At 44.4% G+C, this 12,823-nt stretch overlaps 1 protein-coding gene across 1 annotated transcript in view; it reads left to right on the forward strand.

Moving 5' to 3' along the window:
- Nucleotides 1-1,782: 1,782 nt before the first annotated feature.
- Nucleotides 1,783-12,823, forward strand: part of LOC309566430 (NXPE family member 1-like) — a gene marked incomplete at both ends in the record, with an annotated part of 43,584 nt that continues 32,543 nt past the window's right edge. The window contains 2 exons of the mRNA XM_082271572.1: nt 1,783-1,881; nt 1,967-2,682. Coding sequence (XP_082127698.1) covers nt 1,783-1,881; nt 1,967-2,682 — 815 coding nt within the window. The remainder of the gene's footprint in view (nt 1,882-1,966; nt 2,683-12,823) is intronic.

The raw sequence follows: 12,823 nt of genomic DNA on the forward strand, positions 1-12,823 counted from the left end.
AAAAGATAAAAATAAAAAAATAGTGTCCCCCGATGATCAGTCACCCGCCCGCCCGAAAAAAAAAAAGCTCCAGCTGCTCCGGATGACAGAGCCCCCCTGCCCCCAAAGCACCCACCTTAAGGGTCTGGTATGGACTGTAGGGGGAACCCCACGCCATTTATTTTTTTTTGGCGTGTATTATTAACTATAGAATTCCACTTATAAATCACCTGCTGGCCAAGGGAATCAAACCCACATCCTCGCAATTGCAAGCCTGGTATTCTACCACCTATGCCACCGTCAAGCACACTTAGGCTAAACACACTCTCCCTGCCTAACTAACTACCTCCTATCTCACCCTACACACAGTGAATGAGATAAAAGTTTGGGAGAGTGTGTTTAGCTTAAGCAGGCTTAACGGTGGTGTAGGTGGTAGAATACCAGGCTTGCAATTGAGATGGCTGTGGGTTTGAATCCCCTGGCCAGCAGGTGATTTATTGGAATTAGAGGTCTGAGTCCATGATAATGTGGGAACTCGAAGTTCCCGCGAAGAAGCCTATTTGTTCTTCATTCGTGTAAGTTCAACTCAAACTCGAAGCTCATCACTATTGGAGAATATTCCAAAAATGAGTGGGTGGAAGCTAGAAGGGTTGACGTTCACATTTAGAGGCCCTTAGCCAATCCCCAGGAAGTGGCCCTTAGCCAATCCCCAGGAAGTGGCCCTTGCAGAGAGCTAAGAAGCCATTAAATAGACTTAAGCCATGCCGACAGGAAGTTGGATGGAAGATGGAGAAGCAGTGCTGAGGGAGTCTGTCAGTGGCCCTTGAGGGACCCCTGCCAGGGAGGGTGGCCTGGAAGGTTCCTACCACAGGAAGCAGTTGGAGGAAAGCTTTCTGGAGAGGCAGTCGGAGCAAAGAGAGACAGAGTGAGTAGATCAGCATGGTGCAGGGACAGACTGCCATCTGTAGCAGGTCTCACTTGAAGACAGCGGTGTGCTTAAGTCTTCATCTAACCTTGCCCTGGGAGGTCTCCATAGTGTGTCAATCGGGTAGACTGGGAAGAAGAAGCAGCCAGGTGGGCTAGCATTTCCTGCAAGTAGTAGAGCTGGGACCAGGGTCTTCAGGAAAGCAGATGGTGTTGCAGGAAGCAATTCACTCCACATGTTCTACTGTACCCAAAGGACTGAGAGTTCCTAGCCTGTAAGGGGCTGTTTCTGAACTAACTAAAAAGACTGTTAGCTCCTAAGGAGTGAGCCCAGTGGAGTTGTGGAAAGGATCAAGATTTGTGCAGGAGGAAGAAGTGGGAGTTGTAAAGAGGGAGGAAGTTGTCCCTGGTTTTGTTTATCATAGTCAAGTTGGGCATTCCATAATCCCTAACCCCATTCAAGTTATCATCCTCTAATAAAAACAACAAAAACAAGCCCAAGGACCGTTTTCTGTGTCTGGATGCAAGCAGGAAATGCTGTGTGACTAGCAGCAGTGGGGAACCCTGACATCTGCAACTCTTACGGGGTAGCGCTACATGTGTTCTGCCCAAAAAGTGGCAATGTAACAATGAGGTGTACTGGTTTACCTATATTACATCAGTTTATGTGCTTTTTTATTTTTTGCTAACCATGAAGTAACCTCACATTCTAATAACAAACACATGATGTGCTCATGACTAATAAGGCAAAAGAATACAACAGGACATTAACCATCAAAAGGTAATTAGCATGAAAGCTGTTTAAACATTGGATTAGTCATTGTTTTTAAGACCTCCCTATAATTGTACACCTCACTTGTGTTTCAGGAGACCAATAAAATGTTCAAATCAACCAGAAAAGGTTATATGATCATTTTGTGTTGTACAGTTACCGTTTTGGTGGTGTTTAGCTACATCGTTCACCTTAACTCCAGACAGGTAGGTTTTCTGTTGTAGACCTTACACCTAAATTGTGTTTGTGGATAAGTGTGTAACACTAGAAATGTTGATGATTTCCCATTAGCTTTCAGACTTTTACTTTCTCAATGCAAAAAATAATCTGGCACCTGCCTGTGGACACATTGGGTACACGGCAACAGAATCCAAAACCATCGACCAACAAATAGCAGAGATAATGACTATGATCAACTGTACAATTCCCCAAAAGGATACCATGTATTATAATGAAACCACCAGTGCAATGAATAGCATAGCAATAATATTGAACTATAAGCCTAATTATTGTGTTGGAGAAACCTTGCTTGTTCAGGTTGAGATGTTCAATTATTTGGGGAAAAGGAAAATGTATGGAGGAGACTTCTTACTGGCCCGGATCTTTTCACCAAAGCTTGGAGCTGGAGCTTCTGGAAAAATTGAGGATTTTAATAATGGAACTTACAATATTTATTTTACATTATTTTGGGAAGGACAAGTACAAATATCTATTCTCCTAATGCATCCCAGTGAAGGGGTATCTCTATTGTGGAAAGCGAGGAATATGGGATCCAGTTATGTCAGCTACACAGGAAAATTTCTTGATAAAAACAAGGAAGTGCATACAGAATGTGGCTTTTACTTGAATTCCCAACAGGAAAAATGTAAATATGTGGACAGAAAATATAGAGAAGTTTTCTACTGTATCAAGTTACCAGCAGTACCTTGTGAGGCTTTCATATCATTAAAAAGTGTGAACACACGTTATACATACCTCACCAACACAAACAAGACTCTGTTTTCCAAGTAAGTACTTGTTAAGATTACTTTTTATGTCACATAACTCCTCCCTGCTCCCTCTCCCCTGACAACCTCAGCAGGAGGGGCCGAGAATCCCCCACTGACATCAATCGGGAAGAGAGGAAGAGAGGAGGAGAGCGCCAGGGAGGAGAGCAGCGAGGAATCATGTGAGCGCCGAGCGGCGCTGTGAAATGAGGTAGCAATGGGCATATTTTTTACAAAGCACAGACACTGCAGCATAGGAAATTTTCTAACAGAGTGGATTGCATGTACAATACACAGTTATTTCAGCAGCAGCAGGAGGGGGGGGGGGGGGTTCCCTGGCAAAGAGCAGACAGGCAGGGAGGGAGGAGTGAGAGAGGACAGAGGAGAGCTGCAGATAGCTGCAGATGATGGAGGCATGTAAACTGACCACGGGGTCAGGGCTCAGCAGCCATGATAAACCGTGGTCAGTTTACAGGGAGGAGGGCAGAACCAGGCAGGATCAGCCAGGTATTTCAGGTGATACAGGGGGCAAAATTACACAGCACAAGCACTGTGCTGTTTAATAGTGATGAGCCGAACACACCCTTCGGTTCGCACCAGAACATCTCAAACAGGGGAAATGTTCTAGCGAACATGCGAACTCCATTAACCACTTACCGCATATCAACGTACCGATACGTCGGTACACTTTGCGGGTTTATACCGGGTTACTGTGCCGCGAAAGGCGGCAAATTAAAAAAACGGCTGTATGCAAAAATGCCGTTTTCGGCGTTTTGCATACAGGGAAGTGTAGTGGAGGGGTCTAGGGTCTTTTAGACCCTCGATCCCTCCATAAAGTGTACCTGTCACACATATTGCTGTCACAAGGGATGTTTACATTGCTTTTGACAGCAAAAAAAGTGATCAGATTTTTTTTTTTTAAAAAAAAACCTGTAATAAAGTTTAAAAAAAATAAAAAATAAATAGGAAAAAAAAAAAAAAAATTTTGCCGCCCCCGTCACCGTTAGCTCGCGCACAAAAAAAAACGTATACGCAAGTCGAGCCGCGAATGAAATCGCTGTTCAAACCCCACATGTGAGGTATCGCCGCGATCGCCAGAGCGTGCGCAATAATTAAAAAAAAAGATCTATACTCTACCTCTAAACTGGTAACCGTTAAATAAATTTAAAGCGTCGCAGATTGAGATCTCTATTGACCGTAGTTTGTCGCCATCCCACGGTGGGGCGCAATTTTAAACCGTAACATGTTGGGTATCTATTTACTCGGCGTGACATCATCTTTCACAATATACAAAAAAAATGGGCTAACTTTACTGTTTAGTATTTTTTAAATGCAGTAAAATGTGATTTTTCAATTTTTTTCCAAACAAATGGCGTTTTAAAGACCGCTGCGCAAATACCGCTTGACAAAAAGTTTTGCAATGACCGACATTTTATTCTCCAGAGTCTTTGATAAAAAAATATACATAATGTTTGGGGGTTCTAAGTAGTTTTCTAGGAAAAAATACTGCTTTTAACTTGTAAAAAAAAAGTGTCCGAAATAGGGCTGGGGCTTAAGTGGTTAAAGTCTATGGGACACGAACATGAAAAATAAAAAGTCCTAATTTTAAAGGCTTAAATGCAAGTTATTGCCCAAAAAAGTGTATGGGTATGGGTATGCAATCTGAAAGACAAATGGGAGCATCTACATTTGATACTGTAGTACAGTCAGGCTGCAGGAACAGTGCTAAATCTGCTCTTCTTTATGTGCTTTTCTACATACTAAGTGCTGCAGCAGGGGTTAAAATACACTGTGCTCGTAACATGCTATGTGAACAGGGCTGTTGACTGATCTAGACTGCAGGGGGAGTGTTGGAATACTGGAGTTCAAAGCCACTGCATTGCAGGTGAGAGTGCAGCTCTCCAGCATGCTGGAAGCACAGAATAGGATAATTAATTCTGTATATGCAGTCTCAATTGCCAATAAACTTTTTGGCTCTATTAGTCAATAAAGCCACTTATAACATTGAAAGACTAACAAGGAGATTTGAGAGACAAGAGCAAAATTAGACAAGCTGAATTATTTTAGGAAATGTTGAGATTTGCCTTGATCTTTATATTAACTGCCTGACATTTATATTTTTGGACCGAGTGTTCACACGTCTTTCTCAGTATGGGTTGAAACTGAAACCCAGCAAGTGCCACCTGTAGTATGGTAAGCAACGGGTTAAGTTGCTGTCTGTAAAATGTTACAATTATGTATATGTCTGGGAGCTGGGTGTGGCTGAAGTTAGTTGCATGCTGATGTGCAGTGAATAAAGAAGCAACCTGTACAGCTTGTCTGTGTTAATACACTACATTTTGGCGACGAGGATGGCTAGCTTTCTGGATTTACCGGCTATCGGACCGTTTGATGTGTCTGGAGACCACACTAGTCTCTCACAGCGCTGGGACAAGTGGAAGAAGGGATTTCAGCTCTATGTTATAGCCACAGGAGTGACTGCACCTGCTCAGAAGAGAGCCATGCTGCTGCATCTAGCTGGACCTCAAGTTCAGGACATTTTTGAAACCCTGGGAGCAACAGGGGAAGATTCAGACTATGAGACAGCTATGAATAGACTGAGTGAGTACTTTGAGCCAAAGAAAAATATTCCCTATGAAAGATATAAGTTTAGACAGGCTGTGCAAGAACTGGGAGAAACCACAGACAGTTATGTGACTAGGCTGAAATATCTGGCAAAGTCTTGTGATTTTGGGACTTTAACTGAGGAGATAATCAGAGATCAGGTCATAGAGAAATGCACATCTGTGCACCTCAGGAGGAGATTATTGAGAGAACCTAGTCTCCAACTTACTAGTCTGCAGGAGATTGCAAGAGCCATTGAACTGTCTGAGCTCCAGGCTCTGCATATTGAAACCAAGAACACTGCATCTGTCAATACAGTCTCCAAACCTACCTATAATAATAGGAATATCTGGAGTAGGAAAGAGAGTTTTCCAAAGAGGACTTTACATATCACCTGCAATAAATGTGGCAGGGCGGGACACACAAGTCAGGACTGCACTGTGGTACAGAATAAAATGTGCTATGCTTGTGGAAAGACAGGTCATTTTGCAGCTGTGTGTAGAAGTACAACCAGAGATAACAAAACCAAAGGACAATCTGCACAAGTAAATGTTATAGCTGAGGATAAAGAGAGTGCTCCTGACTGTGAATTTATATTCTCCCTGTGTTCTCTGCAAGCTGGGACATTAACCATTAAGATTGGAAATACAGATGTGTCAGTGTTGATTGACTCTGGAGCTACATGCAATGTTATGGACTTCTTGGCACAGTCTTAATGGCAGAGAAAATCACCTTAAATTGTGTAACACCACTAAACAGATTTATACTTATGGCTCCAGTACACCACTGCAACTTAAAGGCAAATTTTATACCTCTGTTCAAACATATGAGACTGGTCCTCCATTGCAGACCGAATTCTATGTTGTAGATGGCACAGGGTCGCCTCTGCTTGGTCGTCAAACCGCAATGGCACTAGGGGTGTTACAGATTGGCCGTGATGTAGGCAGTGCAAGAGTGAATATGGTGTCTCCTGCTATTTCTGCATTGAAAGAGGAATTTAAAGATTGCTTCTCTGGGTTTGGAAAATTAAAGGATTTTCAGTTGGAGCTTCACATTGATCCACATGTAAAGCCTATTGCACAGCCAGTACGCAGACTTCCTTATAGCCTGAGATCACCTGTTGAGCACAAACTGGCAGAGCTGCTAGACCTTGACATTATTGAACCTGTGGAAGGGCCCACTCCGTGGGTATCGCCGTTAGTTGTTGTACCAAAGGGCACAGATATTCGGATTTGTGTGGACATGAGATGTGCTAACCAAGCTGTGCAGAGAGAGAGACATCCAATTCCCACTATTGAAGATGTTCTACATGCAATGAATGGGGCAAGTGTCTTCAGTAAACTGGATTTGAAATGGGGTTATCATCAGATTGAATTGACCCCAGCATCTAGAGTCATCACTACATTTGCAAGCCATAAAGGTCTTTTTAGATACAAGAGGTTGATGTTTGGCGTATCGTCCGCACCGGAGGCCTATCAACATGTGATTCAGCAAGTGCTACATGGTTGTGAAGGCACGCATAACATTTCTGATGATATAATTGTGTGGGGAACAAACACACAGGAGCATGATGAACGTCTCCGTGCAGTGCTAAATCGCTTGAAGGAGAAAGGGTTAACATTAAATGAGAAGAAGTGCACATTTCAAATGAATAAAATGACTTTTATGGGCCATGTGCTGTCTGACAGGGGCATTGGTCCGGAGGACTGTAAAATTAAAGCTGTGTCTGATGCCAGAAATCCTGAAAACCCTGCAGAAGTACGCAGTTTTCTTGGGCTAGTGAATTACTGTGCCAAGTTTATTCCAGATATGGCGACTGTCAGTGAACCATTGAGAGTGTTGACTCGCAAAGCAGTCCCTTGGAAGTGGGGCTTTTTGGAACAAGGTGCATTTGATGAACTTAAGAGACGGCTGACTTGCGCCACAACTTTGGCTTATTTCAATCCTACTGCACACACCCAAGTTATTGTCGATGCTAGCCCTGTGGGGTTAGGCGCCATCTTGGTTCAGAGACAATGCACAGGCGATTACAGGCCTATTCAGTATGCAAGCAGATCCCTCACTGATGTAGAGAGACGTTATTCTCAGACCGAGAAAGAAGCTTTGGCTGTTGTTTGGGGATGTGAAAGGTTTCACACCTATCTCTACGGCCTTGATTTTGAAATCATCACAGACCACAAGCCTCTGGAAGTGATATATTCGCCACGCTCAAAACCATCCGCCAGAATTGAGAGATGGGTTCTCAGATTGTTACCATATCGCTTTACAGTGCGGTACAGACCTGGACCGACTAATGCGGCAGATGCACTTTCCAGATTGCCTCAGTCTTCTGCACCTGTTCATAACCTGGCAGAAGAGTACATTTGTTTTGTGGCTACTAACGCCATGCCTCAGGCATTGACACCGCGGGAGGTTGAAGAATTGTCATCTGTGGATCCGGAAATTGCTCGGTTGAGAAAATGTGTAAGACAAGGGGTTTGGGTGGATTGTGACCCAAGCTATCACAGAATCAAACAAGAGCTGAGTATTGCAGGACAACTAGTTCTACGTGGCAATCGTATTGTGATGCCTAAAGACTTACGGAAACGTACATTACATTTAGCCCATGAGGGCCATCAAGGCATTGTACGCACCAAACAAAGATTACGTGAGAAAGTCTGGTGGCCAGGAATTGACAAGGATGTGGAACGTTTGGTTTCTTCATGTCGAGCATGTCAGTTGGTGGGCAGCAAACCTAAACCAGAACCAGTAACTCACACTGTTCTACCTGAGGGACCATGGGAAGATTTAGCCATTGATCTGTGCGACATTCCATCTGGACACCATCTTTTAGTTGTTGTGGACTATTATTCAAGGTGGCAAGAGGTGGTAGTTCTCACTAAAGCTACATCATCAACTGTAATTGAGGGGTTGGAGAGCATTTTTGCATCTCATGGGTTGCCTAAACGGATTGTGAGTGATAATGGTGCCCAATTTACTTCTCAGGAATTTCAGGATTATCTGAAATCAAATGCTATTGAACATCATTGTACAACTCCATACTGGTCACAGGCTAACGGGGAAGTGGAATGCCAGAATCAAACCTTGCTGAAAGCTTTGCGGATTGCTCATTTAGAGAGAAGAGACTGGAAAAAGGAACTGTGGCGTTTTCTTTTGGCTTATCGCACAACTCCGCATACTGTCACTGGCGTTAGTCCTGCGGAACTTCTTTGTGGTCGCAAATTCAGGACAAAATTGCCAGACATTGGGGGTCCTCCTACAAGTCAGAAACCTTTTCGGCATATTGATGAGGAAAGGAAGATCCGGGCTGAACAGTATGCAAACCACCGCCACCATTGTCAACCTAGTGGCCTTCAACAGGGTGATAAGGTGTTGCTTCAAAGTGATCGGTTTAACAAACTGGCTCCGTCCTTTGAACCTGAGCCTTATGTTGTAAAGGAGAAAAGAGGTACTCAAGTGGTTTTAGAGGATTTAGATGGACACACAAAAGTGCGTAATTCCTCATTTGTGAAGAAATTTATTGAGTCAGAAGGTCAAGTATCGGAAGATGGCGAACAGGCAAAGAGTAGTGATGATACTGCCAGTGATCCAGACTTCAATCCACAACCATCCACATCGGAATGGCCAAGAGAAAAACGAGCAACAAATCCACCGGCCTACCTTAAGGACTATGTGTATAGTCAGGAGTTTATAGTTTAAATTTTTAGTTGTTCATCCATGCATTTTGTTAATCTTATTAATACGTTGTGCATGTTATGTTTTATTCAAAGAGAGGAGGGAATGTAGTATGGTAAGCAACGGGTTAAGTTGCTGTCTGCAAAATGTTACAATTATGTATATGTCTGGGAGCTGGGTGTGGCTGAAGTTAGTTGCATGCTGATGTGCAGTGAATAAAGAAGCAACCTGTACAGCTTGTCTGTGTTAATACACTACACCACCTGATGCAGCAGAAGATTCAGTGTACCTGTAATTAGAGACTTGCGGTTCGCGGCTAATTTTGCTTGTTCACTACCCGCCAATTTTGCGAACACATGGCATTGTTCGCGGCGGCCATATTCATTTACATTGGGGAAAATTTTGACCCATGACACAGCCGTCAGGTGGAATGGGACAGCCAATTGAAACATTTCAGCACATGGACATGCCCCCTACCTTATAAATAGACCAGAGCAGGCAGCCATTTCACATTCTGCTTTTTGTCAGCATAGGGAAAGGTCTTCTGTGTTCATGAGGGAGAGATTGCAAGACACAAATAGCTCTGTTAAGATCCACAAAAGTCCTTTTCAGGGCTGATATTTCCGTTTAGGTCTACTACAGTCTCTTTTAAGTTTAGGGACAGGTATCAAGTCTGTGCTTTAGGGACAGTTAGAGACCGGCAGTGACACAAATCGCTCTGTTAATGTCCACAAAAGTAATTTAAAGGGCTGGTATTTATTTGGTATAGGTGTACAGTTTCTGTTCAGTTTAGGGACAGGTATCCAGTGTGCTCTAGGGACAGATCTGCAGTGACACAAATCGATCTGTTAATGTCCACAAAAGTCATTTAAAAGGCTACAATTCTTTTGGTATTGGTGTGCAGTTTCTGTTCAGTTTAGGGACAGGTATCCAGTGTGCTCTAGGGACAGATCTGCAGTGACACAAATAGCTCTGTTAATGTCCACAAAAGTCATTTAAAGGGCTGGAATTTTTTGGTATTGGTGTGTAGTGCACTATATAGGGGTGTAATGCATGGTATAATATACTTTGTAATATAGAAAGCATATTATAGTGGATTTGTATTGTGCACTGTGCAGCATTGTGACTAGTGTGGTGACTGAGTGTTGCTGCAGCAATATTACAAACAGTGACAAAAGCACTTTTAATGTATTATAACTAGTGTGATAGACCAGTGCCCCCCCCCCCCCAATACCCCATATTGAAGTGGGGAGTTATCTGAGTATACTTTTACAAGTGTATTTGTGTCCTGCAACAATATTGCCTCTTTTGCTGTGTTAAGTCTGATACACACAGTGCCAAACTCCCTGGCCAATTTTTTTAACAACTGGTGTGATAGACCAGTGGCCCCCAATACCACATATTGAAGTGGGGTGTTATCTGAGTATACATTTACAAGTGTATTTGTGTCCTGCAACAATATTGCCTCTTTTGCTGTGTAAACTCTGATACACACTGTGCCAAACTCCCTGGCTAATTTTTTGAACAACTGGTGTGATAAACCAGTGGCCCCCCAATACCACATATTGAAGTGGGGTGTTATTTAATATTATACATTTCTAAGAGTATATTTTAGTCCTGCAAAAACTTGGCCTCTTTTGCTGTGTTAACTGTGCTACATACAGTGACAACAGTTACTGGCCAATTATTTGTAGAACTGGTGTGATAAAACTGTGGCCCCCCAATATCACATATTGAAGTGGGGTGTTATTTAGCAGCATACTTTTCTAAGATTGTATTTTAGTCCTGCAAAAATGTGGCCTCTTTTGCTGTGTTAACTGTGCTACACACAGTGACAACAGTTACTGGCCAATTATTTGTAGAACTGGTGTGATAAACCTGTGGCCCCCCAATACCACAGATTGAAGCCGGGTGTTATATACCTTTTTCCAGAGATAGTGAGATTCTCTAGAGACTTTTGTCACAGGGTAATTTAAAAACATGACAGGCAGAGGAAGAGGCAGACACTTACGCAGGGGTGGTAGGGGTAGGGCAGGAGCAGTAGGCCGGAGCCAAAGTGTAAAGTTCCAGAAGGCGCGTTCGATTACGTCAAAGGACGCACCAGACTTGGTTGAGTGGCTCACTCAGCCTTCCTCTTCTGCACCCTCCTCATCCTCTCTATCTGCACCCTCTTCACTCTCTGCTGTGTGCATCCCCAAAGACACCACCACAAACACCACCACATACCCTCCGCTTGAGTCACTGGAATTATTTTCCGATCCATCACAAGACATTTGCAATGTGCAGCCATTCTTGGCATCGGATCAGGAAGAGGAGGTAGCAACAGCCGCCACTCAGCAGTCTGACGGCAGTACCCAGATCAGCCCAAGGAGGTTGGTCCACGCTGTTGCTGCCTATTCCGAGATCTTGATTGTTAGTGGTGGGGAAGGTGACGTGGATGATGACGTGTCTATGGATGTCATGTGGGTGCCCACAAGAGAGGAAGAGGAGGGGAGTTCAGAGGGAGAGACGGACCGGCAGATAGGGAGGATAGGCAGACAGAACTTGCATTGCACAAGAGGTACAAAGCAGACTGCAAATGTATCAGGAGTGAGCCATCAACCATGTACAGTCATATCTGGTACTCCCAGGACGCCGGCACATGGCTCCGCAGGGTGGGCTTTTTTTTATGTGTCCGTTGCTGACAACAGTGTTGCCATCTGCAGCCTTTGCAGTCAACGCATAAGTCGCAGTAAGCCCAACACTCACCTAGGGACAACCACCTTAAGAAGGCATCTGAACTCCCATCACCGAGCCCAGTGGGAGCAACACCGTCAGAACCCACAAAGCCACACTCCAGGCTATCACCGTCCAGCCTCTTCTCCTTCTCCTTCTCCTCTCTCCTCACATTTGTCCTCCTCTCCACCTTCCATGATGCCGTCGTCACGTTGTTCTGGAAAAAGGCAGGCTTCTGTGGCCCAAATGTTGGGGTGGAAAAAAATGATGATGCCGGATAACCCTCTTGTCCAATGTTTGACTGCTGGCTTGTCGGAAACCAATAGCCCGCCAACTACTGCCATATCAACTGGTGGACTCAGAGGCCTTTTGTAAATTTGTGGCCATTGGAACACCACAATGGAAGGTCCCAGGCAGGAAATATTGCTCGCAGAAGGGCATTCCAGAGCTGTATGGCCATGTTCAGCGGCAAGTGAATATATCTCTGGCACACAGTGTTGGTGCCAAGATACATCTGACCACAGACTCATGGTCTAGCAAACACGAGGAGGGAAGGTAAATCACTTTTACTGCCCACTGGGTGAACCTTCTGATGGCCGTCAAGCATGTAACCCGTGGCACCCGTGTAGATTTGGTTGTACCGCCACAGATTGCATGCAGGCCTGCCTCTTCTTCTCCTCCTCCTCCTCCATCCTCCCTCTCCTCCTTGGCTGACTCCTCCTTTTCCACTGCTACTGTCTCTTCCACTGCGCCGCCCAAGATCCCCAGAACCTATTCCACATGCTAGATGAGACGTTTCCATGCTGTGCTGCGTCTGTTGTGCCTGGAAGCCAAGAGCCACACTGGTCCTGCACTTCTTTCAGCTTTGCGTTCACATGCAGATCAGTGGCTGATACCGCTGAATTTGACAGTTGGTAAAGTGGTGTGCGACAACGGTGCCAATCTGCTGAGTGCGCTGAAACAGGGCAAAATAACACACGTGCCATGCATTGCACACGTCCTGACCTTGGTTGTGCAGCGATACGATGCCAAATACCCTGGGGTCCAGGACTTCTTGCGGCAGGCCAGGAAAATCTCGGGCCATTTCAGAAGATCTTACACAGCCATGACTTGCCTTGCTGACATTCAGCGGAGACACAACCTGCCTTTCAGGTGTCTTATTTGTGGC

The sequence above is a fragment of the Pelophylax lessonae genome (genome assembly GCF_965119305.1).
Source record: "Pelophylax lessonae genome assembly, chromosome: 11".
NCBI classification, from domain to species: domain Eukaryota; kingdom Metazoa; phylum Chordata; class Amphibia; order Anura; family Ranidae; genus Pelophylax; species Pelophylax lessonae.